Source organism: Schistocerca nitens, chromosome 10, assembly GCF_023898315.1.
Source record: "Schistocerca nitens isolate TAMUIC-IGC-003100 chromosome 10, iqSchNite1.1, whole genome shotgun sequence".
In the NCBI taxonomy this organism is placed as follows: Eukaryota; Metazoa; Arthropoda; class Insecta; order Orthoptera; family Acrididae; genus Schistocerca; species Schistocerca nitens.
In genome coordinates, this window is record NC_064623.1 from 29476918 (window position 1) to 29489630 (window position 12713).

The window sequence follows — 12713 nt, forward strand, 5'->3', positions numbered from 1 at the left end:
TTTTCTGGATGACAATATGAAGCTTCCACTTTTCTTCAAAATTATTTTTTCTAAATACAGAAGTGCATGGTATGCCAAGGCAATATAGCTCCCTTCATTTTATTACTCCCACATTTCACCATAGTCCCAGCAAAATGGAACATGAACAGATGCTAGCATGATTTTTAATTTATGTCATTCAAGATAAAGAAGGAGAAACAAAACACAGTGAATTCAACTAATTAATTTAAAAAGTAGCAAATGTGCGGTGTTTCACAGCCTATTTCCAGATCTCTATAGTGATTCTGAGAAATAATTCCAGTACTTTTGAACAAGTGTATCAGCATTCGATGAACTACATGGGTACTTGAGGATTTGTTATGATCCAAGAATCCATCCTTCAGGGAATCTACTCAGTCTATACTAATGATGGCTGTCACTATCAAGTATGTGAAATAAAAATACTATTTCAGTATGTGGCAAGGTCTTAATGATTTGTACTGGGAACATCATAATTCATTAGGTAACAACTGCAGGAACAGAGGAATAAAGAAAAATACAATTCAAAAATTTCAAAAGCAATTTGTTCATTTATTTATATTTAATACTGTTAAAGAAGGAATCACAAAAATACAAAATTTCAAACAAAATGTACCATTTGTCGATTAGCAAAATTGTAACAAGCATATGATATGCGACTTTGGTGGATTGCAACTTGGTCGTGAATGCTGCAAGCCTACAATGCTGCAGTACTGAGGGATTCCAACTGCTGTAGACATCTGTTCATTGGTAGTGTTGTTGGAAAGCTGAAGTAGCTGGTAGGAAGTATGAACAGGAGTAGATGAAGTTGGTGTCTGTCTAAGCTGCGAAACACTTACAGCTTCACTAATACCTCTTGATACCCTTCTTCATTTGTAACATTTGCCATGATCTGAAGCACACTTAGATGAAATTTCACTACCTCATTATTGTCAAATATCTCTAAAGATGGAATAATGCCTCTGAAAAAAGATACATACTGATGATCTGCTTTTTGTTTAAAAAGGTTGATCACCTCCAGTTCCACAGGATCTGTTTTACAATTTTATCTTCTTTTCAGTTTTTTTTCTGAATTCATCATCTTCCTCTCTGCGAGAGTCAGTGTCACAATGAGCATCTACAGACTGTTCATTACGGATTGATATGCCGGCTTTTGTAGGTCGTCCACCAGTTCCTTTCTTCAAAAATTGTAATTATTGTCCATAAACTCAGCCTGGTTTAAAGGAAGACTTACACAAAACAACTGCTTACAATTATTTCTTACTGGAAGAAAATTTTCCACATTGCACTGGAGCTATTGATGATAAATGTATTCGAACTGTGAACCCGTCAAATTTGATGTATTCCAACTACAAAGGATATTTGTCCATAGTGTTGACGGCAGTGGCAGATTCAGATCATCAGTTCATATATGTCAGTATTGAAAGTTATGGAAAAGATTGTCACTCAAACATATTCAAAGCCAAGTTCCAAGTGGAAAACACTAGTAAATAAAAAACTGGACATTCCTGAAGAGAAATGTCTTCCTGATACAACATGCCATGAGATAACTTTTTTCCATGAGTATGAGGCTTTTGCACTGCACAGGCACCTTACTCAACAATATGTAGGGATATGCAGACAGTGGCAAAGGTCATTTTCAGTTAAAATCAAACAATGGAAAATCCAGAATGGAATGTAACTGTATTATGAGCAGGAAAGTTGCTACTCACCATATAGAGGAGATGCTGAGTCACAGATAGGCACAACAAAAAAGCCTCTCACAATTAAAGCTTTTGCCACTGGCCTTTGTCAACAACAGACACACATACGCGCACACATACATTCACACAAACGCAACTCACACACACAACTGCAGTCTCAGGCAATAGTTGCCTGAGACTGCAGTCGTGTGTGTGAGTTGCGTTTGTGTGTGTGTGTGTGTGTGTGTATTGTTGATGAAGGCCAGTGGCCAAAAGATTTAATTGTGAGAGTCTTTTTGATGTGGTTATCTGCGACTCAGCATCTCCGCTATATGGTGAGTAGTAACTTTCCTTCTTATAATAGAATTTTCAGTTACTGTCTTTCATGAGCTTGGAGGCACATAAAATGTGCCTTGGCACACTGAGCAACAAATAGTGGATTTTACAAAGACCTCTGAACTTGGATCAAGATTTTTCTGTAGATACTGTAAAAATCTTTGTTATTTTGCATAATGCTGTGCATGGCAGAGACAGCTGTGAAAATGAAGAAATTTTATTAATAATTATTTGACTTTAATTAATGCAGACGGCTAGACAGGTAAAGAGAGAACCTCAGAAAACAATGTGAGAACACAAAGATGAAAATTTAATATTTGGAAAGGTTGATATTGCTCTGTTTGCATTAAACACATTTTTGGACATGACACAATAACATATCTTTAAGTATTTGAACAACAACTTGTTTTTATGCATACTATTTAATATCCAGTCCAAAAAATTGATGTTGCTCTGTAAATGTTGCTTTATATCACTTCTAGAGTAGTGTTCAGTAGAGTATCTTACATTACACCTATAATATTATGAGCAGAATACAACTATTTAACTGAATTTGCTCACAAATAATCTGCAAATGTCAGTTTACACAGTCAGTTAATTGTAGATGAAAAATTTTAATTCACTTAAGGTTAACATATTATATCTCACATTAAATAAACAAAAAAATTACAGATTTCAATTACAATGGAATGGAACAATTTTTATTAAACATATCTAATTACAGTTACAATTTACAAATTATTTCTCAATGTAAAATTTACAAACAAATTCTAAATGTACAAGTTAGATATTCCTCATTGGTCCACAGTTAAGAAATGTGTGACACTGTATGACCCAGAATTTTTTACCCGATATACGGTAAGTACTGTTCCTGAATTCTGGCAGTCCTAAACATCAGAAATATTGATGCGTCTCATGTGTTCCAGGCCAGACAGAGTTGGTGATGAGGTGGCAGGGTGTGATGAACCACGTCATGAGTGTGGGAGTTGCTGATACGTAGCCAGGTTTTCAATTAAGACCCGTTCCAACTCCTTTCTAGTGATTAATTTCAGGTGCTGTGGTATTGCACGTAAATGTGGTAATAAACTCATGAGAAAGAAATAGTCTTCACCATACTCTTCACACTTTTGATTCTTGGAAGTCATAGCTTCTAGGTATACTAGCTTAGTTTTCTCCAATTGTATTAGATTGTAAATTGGATCTCCTTTCTTTCGACAAATTTTTTTTGCCAATTTTGGCAGTTTTTGTGCCGTAATACATTTGTCTGGAGTTAAACAGTGGGTTCTTTCATCATCAGCTTGTTCTGAAAATGAATCCTCTTCCAGTTGTGTTCCTTCATTATACAATGCATCTCGTACATCTGTCTCGTCGACCACTGAGTGTGTTGCATCGGTTCTCTGGGGTTTTGAAACATTTCCAACAACATGCTTTGAAGCATGTGTGTCTTTTAAAAAGTGTATTTTGTGGAAGTACTTCCGTTTAGAATCACTGCCCAATGATGGTGAACCTGTTGACAAATTATCTTTCAGAAGCTCGCATTGGTATGCACCTTAAATTCTGCCATTTTGCTTTCACTCTGGAAGCTAAATACACACATATGATAAACCAGTTTTTATCAAACTGTTCACATAAACATTTGTAAAATGGTAACACAATAAAAAGAGATAGCTAAAGTGCAGATGGGTGAAGAAAAGTATTGTGGCTTTATTGATTCTGTGTGGATATGTTAATGTTTTGTCAAGTTAGAGGCAGCCAATGGAAGCACAGCACACATTATTAACGTATCATTCATGATAACTGCACCTCTTAACCCATAAGCACTTTCACCCAAGATACTTAGTGACATAAACAAAATTCTATTTCAGGTAACTTTCTACAGGAATAGCCTTCAGATCATTGGCATTATCATTCAGAAGAACACTACATACAATCACCAGCATTGCTTATGAAACATGTGAAGCCATCTGGGTGAAATTGCAAACAAAACACATGCCTTTTCGGACTACAGAAGATATTTACAAAATTGTGAATGATTACGGGTGTTAGGGGAACTTTCCCAAGTGCATATAAAGCACCGATGATAAATGCATCCACATAAGACAAACAGTACTTCTCTATCAACCTTCAAGGCATTGCAAACGTCACCTAAAGATTTATAACAGTGAATATACAAGCATATGGGAGTCAGAGTGACAAAAGTGTCTTTGCAGATACTTCTCTCTATCACCACTTGGAAAATACTGTGTTGAATAACAACTCAGCAAACCACTGCCAGGAACAGAAGGCACTCTCGACTTCATATACTGCTTGGCAATCAAGGATAGCCTCTGAATGAATACTTGATGAGGGCATATCATACTGGACACAATATGGATCATGAAAAGGAAATCTTCAATTACCTCCTGTCTAGAGCCAGATGAGCAACTGAATGTGTCTTTGGAATCCTTGTAAGCTGATAAGAGATATCTGAAGACAGAGATTCAATTTTATCCTGGACATGTTGATACTATTGTTTCCACCTACATAGCATTGTCACCGATACTGAAGGAATAAGTGAGAGCAAGTCTCTATGAGTGGATAGCAAAACTAACCAGTACAAGAAAGATGATGATAAAGATGTTGACAAATGTATCATCCATTTTAATCGGTCTTTAAGGAGAGTATATGAAATGTGTGAAGCATTTAAACAATATTTCATTGGCAAAGATGTACCTCAACATAACAATTTAGCTTAATCTTGCTCTGGAACACTGAATTATTTTTGAATTACATTATGTAAAATGTTTTTGTATCTATGTATTAAATGTTCTCATTATGCAATTATAAATTCTGTTTCTGTGATTGCAGAGAATAATGATTAACACTTTGGGAGATCAGGTACTTAGAAGAATACCAGATCTAGGAAACTGGGCGTTTACACTGTTATTTAAATCATTACTAGCACATATGTAACTGATGTATCTTCAAGAGTAATACAAACTAAGAAAGGACCAATCATCAAAATTTATTTTCACATTTACTTCAGTTTTTTAACAGATTACCAATTTTAAAATAATTATCACATAATGTATAATTATACCCCTAAGAAAAAAGTGCAAGGGGCCTACTGAGAAATTTCTTCCTGTTGAGCTTCCCAAATTTCTTACTCGGTCAACAAATGTGATGTATTTATAGCGAAATTATAGCAAACTGTAAAACATAAAGAGTTGTTGTTGTTGTGGTCTTCAGTCCTGAGACTGGTTTGATGCAGCTCTCACTCTATCCTGTGCAAGCTTCTTCATCTCCCAGTACCTACTGCAGCCTACATCCTTCTGAATCTGCTTAGTGTATTCATCTCTTGGTCTCCCTCTACAATTTTTACCCTTCACCCTGCCCTCCAATACTAAATTCATGATCCCTTGATGCCTCAGACCATGTCCTACCAACCGGTCCCTTCCTCTAGTCAAGTTGTGCCACAAACTTCTCTTCTCTTCAATCCTATTCAATACCTCCTCATTAGTTATGTGATCTACCCATCTAATCTTCAGCATTCTTCTGTAGCACCACATTTCGAAAGCTTCTATTCTCTTCTTGTCCAAACTATTTATTGTCCTTGTTTCACTTCCATACATGGCTACACTCCATACAAATACTTTCAGAAACAACTTTCTGACACTTAAATCTATATTCGATGTTAACAAATTTCTCTTCTTCAGAAACGCTTTCCTTGCCATTGCCGGTCTACATTTTATATCCTCTCTACTTCGACCATCATCAGTTATTTTGCTCCCCAAATAGCAAAACTCCTTTACTACTTTAAGTGTCTCATTTCCTAATCTAATTCCCTCAGCATCACCCGACTTAATTCGACTACATTCCATTATCCTCATTTTGCTTTTGTCAATGTTCATCTTATATCCTCCTTGCAAGACACTGTCCATTCCGTTCAACTGCTCTTCCAAGTCCTTTGTGTCTCTGACATAATTACAATGTCATCGGCAAACCTCATAGTTTTTATTTCTTCTCCATGGATTTTAACACTTACTTCGAATTTTTCTTTTGTTTCCTTTACTGCTTACTCAATATACAGATTGAATAACATTGGGGATAGGCTACAATCCTGTTTCACTCCCTTCCCAACCACTGCTTCCCTTTCATGCCCCTCGACTCTTACAACTGCCATCTGGTTTCTGTACAAATTGTAGATAGCCTTTTGCTCCCTGTATTTTACCCCCGCCACCTTTAGAATTTGAAAGTGAGTATTCCAGTCAACATTGTCAAAAGCTTCCTCTAGGTCTACAAATGCTAGAAACCTAGGTTTGCCTTTCCTTAATCTATCTTCTAAGATAAGTCGTAGAGTCAGTATTGCCTCACGTGTTCCAATATTTCTTCGGAATCCAAACTGATCTTCCCTGAGGTCAGCGTCTACCAGTTTTTCCATTCGTCTATAAAGAATTCGCATTAGTATTTTGCAGCTGTGACTTACTAAACTGATAATTCGGTAATTTTTACATATGTCAACACCAGCCTTCTTTGGGATTGGAATTATTATATTCTTCTTGACGTCTGAGGGTATTTTGTCTGTCTCATACAATATGCTCACCAGATGGTAGAATTTTGTCAGCACTGGCTCTCCCAAGGCTGTCAGTAGACCTAAAGGAATGTTGCCTACTCCCGGGGCCTTGTTCCGACTTAGGTCTTTCAGTGCTCTGTCAAACTCTTCACACAGTATCATATCTGCAATTTCATCTTCATCTACATCCTCTTCCATTTCCATAATATTATCCTCAAGTACATCGCCCTTGTGAGATAAGCCTCTACATCCTTACATTTGTCCTCTAGCCATCCCTGCTTAGCCATTTTGCACTTCCTGTCGATCTCATTTTTGAGATGTTTGTATTCCTTTTTGCTTGCTTCATTTACTGCATTTTTATATTTTCACCTTTAATCAAGTAAATTCAATATTTCTTCTGTTACCCAATGATTTCTACAAGCCCTCGTCTTTTTACCTACTTGATCCTCTGCTGCCTTCACTACTTCATCCCTCAGAGCTACCCATTCTACTGCTACTGTATTTCTTTCCCCCATTCCTGTCAATTGTTCCCTTATGCTCTCTCAGAAACTCTGTACAACTTCTGGTTTAGTCTGTTTATCCAGGTCCCATCTCCTTAAATTCCCACCTTTTTGCAGTTTCTTCAGTTTTAATCTACAGTTCATAACCAATAGATTGTGGTCAGAATCTACATCTGCCCCTGGAAATGTCTTACAATTTAAAACCTGGTTCCTAAATCTCTGTCTTACCATTATATAATCTATGTGAAACCTTCTAGTATCTCCAGGCTTCTTCCATGTATACAACCTTCTTTCATGATTCTTGAACCAAGTGTTACCTACAATTAAGTTAGGCTCCGTGCAAAATTCTACCAGACAGCTTCCTCTTTCATTTCTTACCCCCAATCCCTATTCACCTACTATGTTTCCTTCTCTCTCTTTTCCTACTCTCAAATTCCAGTCACCCATGACTATTAAATTTTCGTTTCCCTTTGTTACCTGAATAATTTCCTTTATCTCACCATACATTTCATCAATTTCTTCATCATCTGCAGAGCTAGTTGGCTTATAAACTTGTACTACTGTAGTAGGCGTGGGCTTCGTGTCTATCTTGGCCACAATAATGCGTTCACTATGCTGTTTGTAGTAGCTTACCCGCACTCCTATTTTTTTCTTCATTATTAAACCTGCTCCTGCATTACCCCTATTTGAATTTGTATTTATAACCCTGTATTCGCCTGAGCAAAAGTCTTGTTCCTCCTGCCACCGAACTTGACTAATTCCTACTATATCTAACTTTAACCTATCCACTTCCCTTTTTAAATTTTCTAACCTACCTGCCCGATTAAGAGATCTGACATTCCACGCTCCGATCCGTAGAATGCCAGTTTTCTTTCTCCTAATAACGACATCCTCCTGAGTAGTCCCTGCCCGGAGATCCGAATGGGGGACTATTTTACCTACGGAATATTTTACCCAAGAGGACACCATCATCATTAACCATACGGTAAAGCTGCATGCCCTCGGGAAAAATTACGGCTGTAGTTTCCCCTTGCTTTCAGCTGTTCGCAGTACCAGTACAGCAAGGCCGTTTTGGTTAGTGTTACAATGCCAGATCAGTCAATCATCCAGACTGTTGCCCCAGCAACTACTGAAAAGGCTGCTGCCCCTCTTCAGGAACCACACGTTTGTCTGGCCTCTGAACAGATACCCACTCCTCTGTTGTGGTTGCACCTACGGTACAGCCATCTGTATCACTGAGGAACGCAAGCCTCCCCACCAACGGCAAGGTCCATAGTTCATGGGGGGGGAGAGCTCGTGGAACATGCATAATTATGCATGAGAAAATCTCCCTTATTACTTTGAAGACATGCTGCATAATCTTAAGACTGGTATTTGGTATGCAATGTCTGCTGTCTGCGTCATAACGCAATTCTTTCATGAAACTGTCAGTGCTGTGCAGTATGTCCAGAAACTGATTAATCCATATGTGGATCAACTCACAGAATGTGACTGACTGTAGGGATATTTTCAGCAAGACAGGTCAACAGTAGACACTACCTTGACAACCTTGTGACAAGTGCGTACAGTGTTCCACGGGGAGAAGACAATCAGCAGAGACAGTGCAATCTCCTGGCCATCTCGATTGCCTAATCTCTCTCCTTGTGATATTTACCTGTGGCGTGTATTCAAATAATCCTCACACACTGGAAGAGCTACAGCAGAATGCTGAAAATACTACTGCTGCTATCGCTCACTCAGAACTGCAATGTATGTCTCCAGTTTGACAAATAGGATGTAGTGCTGCATGGATGTAAACAGTGGCCATTTGCAGCATCTTCTATGAGTAAAAAAGGCCGGCACTATGTCACAGTAGTTGTACAAGGCACATCACATGACAGTGTACGTGTGATGTGTTACGACAGGCCGACCGGAGTGGCCGTGCAGTTCTAGGCGCTACAGTCTGGAACCGCGCAACTGCTACGGTTGCAGGTTTGAATCCTGCCTCGGGCATGGATGTGTGTGACGTCCTTAGGTTAGTTAGGTTTAAGTAGTTCTAAGTTCTAGGGGCTGATGACCTCAGCAGTTAAGTCCCATAGTGCTTAGAGCCATTTGAACCATTTGTTACAACAGTGAACATGTTTAATTTTTTGTCAAAAGAAACCCAAAATCATGTTCTCAAATAGTGTTTTGTTTCTCCACTACACAGTTCCACAAGTTCCTCCAAAAATCGTAACACAACACACACACAAATGTCATACTAACAAACATAAATCCACATGATGATGGAGGTTTAAACCTTTGAAACTTGTCGTGGAGATAGATAAACAGTGACTGGTAACAGTAAACTTGTTGTTTTGTTTAGAGTATTGTCCTGTTGAAAAATAGCACAATACGGTCGCACGAGTGGTAACACGTGAGGGTGTAGGATGTCTGTGACATACTGTTGTGCCAGAGTTCCCTCAACTGCTACCTCAGATGTCATGTGCAGAAGTAAAGGGTTTACAATAGCCTCGGTGTACAATACAGTGATCCTACCTTATGGTGATCAGACTTGGACAACCGGAACTTTGACAATGAGTATGCTTGCTCTCATGTTTCCACATTGTCCAACTTCAAGCCTCTGTCACATCCAACTGCCACAAAAATCTGAATATTGTACAATTTGACCTGCTGGCCAAGTGGAGACCCACAATTAGGTCTCTCTCTCAAAATTTCTCATGTACCAAAAAAGCTGTCTCACATGAGAATGTGGCATATCTGTGTCCTGTCCTTCACAATGATCAATCAACACACAACACTGTTCAATCCCCTTACATACCCTACCAGCCCTGGTAACAACACTAAACATAAACAACACGAATGCACTCTGATAGCCACACTCCCTATCAGAGAGAATTGCAACTCCAATTGTTTACACACCCACTGATAGTGTGTACGTGTATGTAGTTATGTTGACATCCAACCATGTCCTCTTGGTGCTTAACTTTTTGTCAGACAGTGTATTTGAAATAAAAAAACACAGTCTGTTTTTCAACATTACATATGAAACTGTTCTACTGAGAACTGATGAAAGATTCCACAAATACGACTTACCATTATGCTTGAGAAGGTGAGTCTTGAGTGCGTTCTCACGTGTGAAGCACTTGGGGCAGTACATGCAAGGGAAGAGTCCCCCCTCCTTGTGCATTCTTTCGTGGGTCTCTAGGCGGCAGCGGCTGTGGAACACCTTGTTGCACTGCGAGCACTGGTACTCCTGCTTCTCACCGGGGCTCCGCTCCCTCGCTGTGACGGTAGGCACGGCCCTGCGGACGTACGGGCGTTTTGTCCTCCTCACTGGAGCCATTGTGTCCTGAGAAAAACAGGCAGTATGATCTAATGTATTCGAGGAAAGGCTCAGACGGCACTCACAAAGAGAAACAGAAACAAAATCTCAATGGAGATTTTCCACCAGATTAAAACTCCGAGCATAAGTGAGACATAAATTTTTGTCTTCTGTGCGCACTAGTGTTACCAACTTGTTCATATAAACATGCCTCTCATTCAGACTTAAATGTCTGCTCTGCTATTACATCTGTCTTACTTTTTCCATCTCTACAGAAACAGGTTGTGTACTTTGCTAAACTATGAGAGTATGCAGAAAGTAAATGATGCCAACAAGAAAGTGAAAAAATAGTATGTTTGAAACATTAGGAGTAGATATTGCTACGTTTTCAATTGGGTTAACAGAATTTATCGTATGAGCGCATCACGCGCTTACAGTAGCTACATACATTGATAGAGGAGTACACTTTATTACATCAGTAACAGAAATTATTGCCATACCAAAACAGGAATTAAGATGATTAGTTGCATTTTAAAGAACAAAGTTAAAATTTAATTCCCTATTTTATGAGCACTTGGATTAATTCTCTACATTTACAACTGGAGGGTTAATAGGTCTGGTACCAGAAAATTCATCTCTTGAAATTGTTTTATACCACAGTTGGTACATTGCTGCACACTTTGACTATGTATTATCTATAGGAGCAGTATTTGTAAATATAAGAGGTGTCATCCAATGACATCTCTTATTTGCAAGATTAACTATAAAGAAAATATGACTGAAAACGCTATTCACAGTTATATTTAATAGAATAGAGTTAGCATTATTTCCCCAGCACATCCTAGGATTAGCATGTATGCCTCAATGATACTCAGATGATACACATGCCTATTTACAAATAATTATATTGTCAACTATTGGGCCTAGCATTTCAATTGTTGGGATTATTATTATTATCAAAATAATATTACAAACCATGATTACAAGCCATGCAGTTATATTCTGAGCTAATGTAAGTAGATCAATAGAATGAAAAACAACCCTCCAACAAGAAACAGTTATTCAGAACTTCCATTAACTTCTACATTTTAATATGGCAGATTGGTACAGTACAGTTATGAAATGATAATTAAATGGACACCCTAGCTGCAAAGAGGCATTGATGTACTTCATTGGGAACATGTTGAAAATGTGTGCCCCGACCGGGACTCGAACCCGGGATCTCCTGCTTACATGGCAGACACTCTACCCATCTGAGCCACCGCGGGCACAGAAGATAGTGCGTCTGCACGGACTTATCCCTTGCACGCACCCCATGAGATCGACATTCCCAACATGTCCACACAACTACATTTGTAGTGCGCCTAATAGATGTACAGTTAATCTTTACAAATAAAGATGTGACCTTGTATTAGGAAACTAATGGCAACATGATAAACTGCATCATCATAATGTGGATCATCATCATTAATGGAGTAATTATCATTCTTTGATGACCAGATGATAGTTGTATTATTATTAATGAGAATAATGGTACGCTATGTCCTTAGTTATCGGTTACACAAACCAAAACATGCTTCATAATCATTTAATTCAAACCCTCTGAACAGCTCTATCTGCCATTATATTATTTTTTACTGTTTTACCATCACTACAACTATTATATATATTAGATGACTCTGCTGATGCAACAATCGCAGTTAAAACTATAGGACGACAATGATACTGGAGTTGTGAATTTCAGATTTTTTAGATTTTAAATTTGATACTGACGTAAATCCAGAAAGAACTCTAGAAACTGATGGGTTTGGATCACCAGAATTAGATAACCACACAATTTTACATATAAATACAGAAGTCTAAACTGTAACCAGAGCACCAGACATGTTACATTCCTGAGTGATACCACCACAAGGAGTTACAACTGCTGCAACGCCAGGAAGATTAAATCAAGGAAAATTCACAATAAATTGTCCCAACTTATTCAATGTTCAGAAATTTGTGGAGGAAGTCATAAATTTTTAACACCTACTATTGATAAATCTTCAGTAAAAATATTTATTTAATGATTATCTATGATAATTTAAGAAGTTTAGAGTGCAGTCTAAAATTGCTAAAAAATTAGTACAACTGGAATATCAGATGACTGAAATAAGTAATTGCCTCTTAATTAAAAAGTAATAAATTGACACCTACTTCAGATACGGGAATTGTTGTTGTTGTTGTTGTTGTGGTCTTCAGTCCTGAGACTGGTTTGATGCAGCTCTGCAAGCTTCTTCATCTCCCAGTACCTACCGCAACCTACATCCTTCTGGATCTGC

General features: G+C 38.1%; 2 protein-coding genes and 1 non-coding gene across 4 annotated transcripts in view; 1 reads left to right on the forward strand and 2 right to left on the reverse strand.

Annotated features, from left to right (window-relative positions):
* The window catches only part of LOC126209776 (U11/U12 small nuclear ribonucleoprotein 35 kDa protein-like), a 99788-nt gene extending 95007 nt beyond the window's left edge, over positions 1-4781 (forward strand). Inside the window, exon 6 of the mRNA XM_049938907.1 lies at positions 3902-4781. The gene's annotated coding sequence lies outside the window, so the exon portion shown is untranslated. The remainder of the gene's footprint in view (positions 1-3901) is intronic.
* The window catches only part of LOC126209775 (gastrula zinc finger protein XlCGF57.1-like), a 107007-nt gene that overhangs the window by 25044 nt on the left and 69250 nt on the right, over positions 1-12713 (reverse strand). For both annotated transcript variants that reach the window (XM_049938902.1, XM_049938901.1), the window contains exon 7: positions 10164-10419. In XM_049938902.1, the coding sequence (XP_049794859.1) occupies positions 10164-10419 (256 nt within the window). The remainder of the gene's footprint in view (positions 1-10163; positions 10420-12713) is intronic.
* On the reverse strand, positions 11587-11661 carry Trnat-ugu (transfer RNA threonine (anticodon UGU)). The gene has a single exon. It is a non-coding gene; the product is annotated as a tRNA-Thr (tRNA).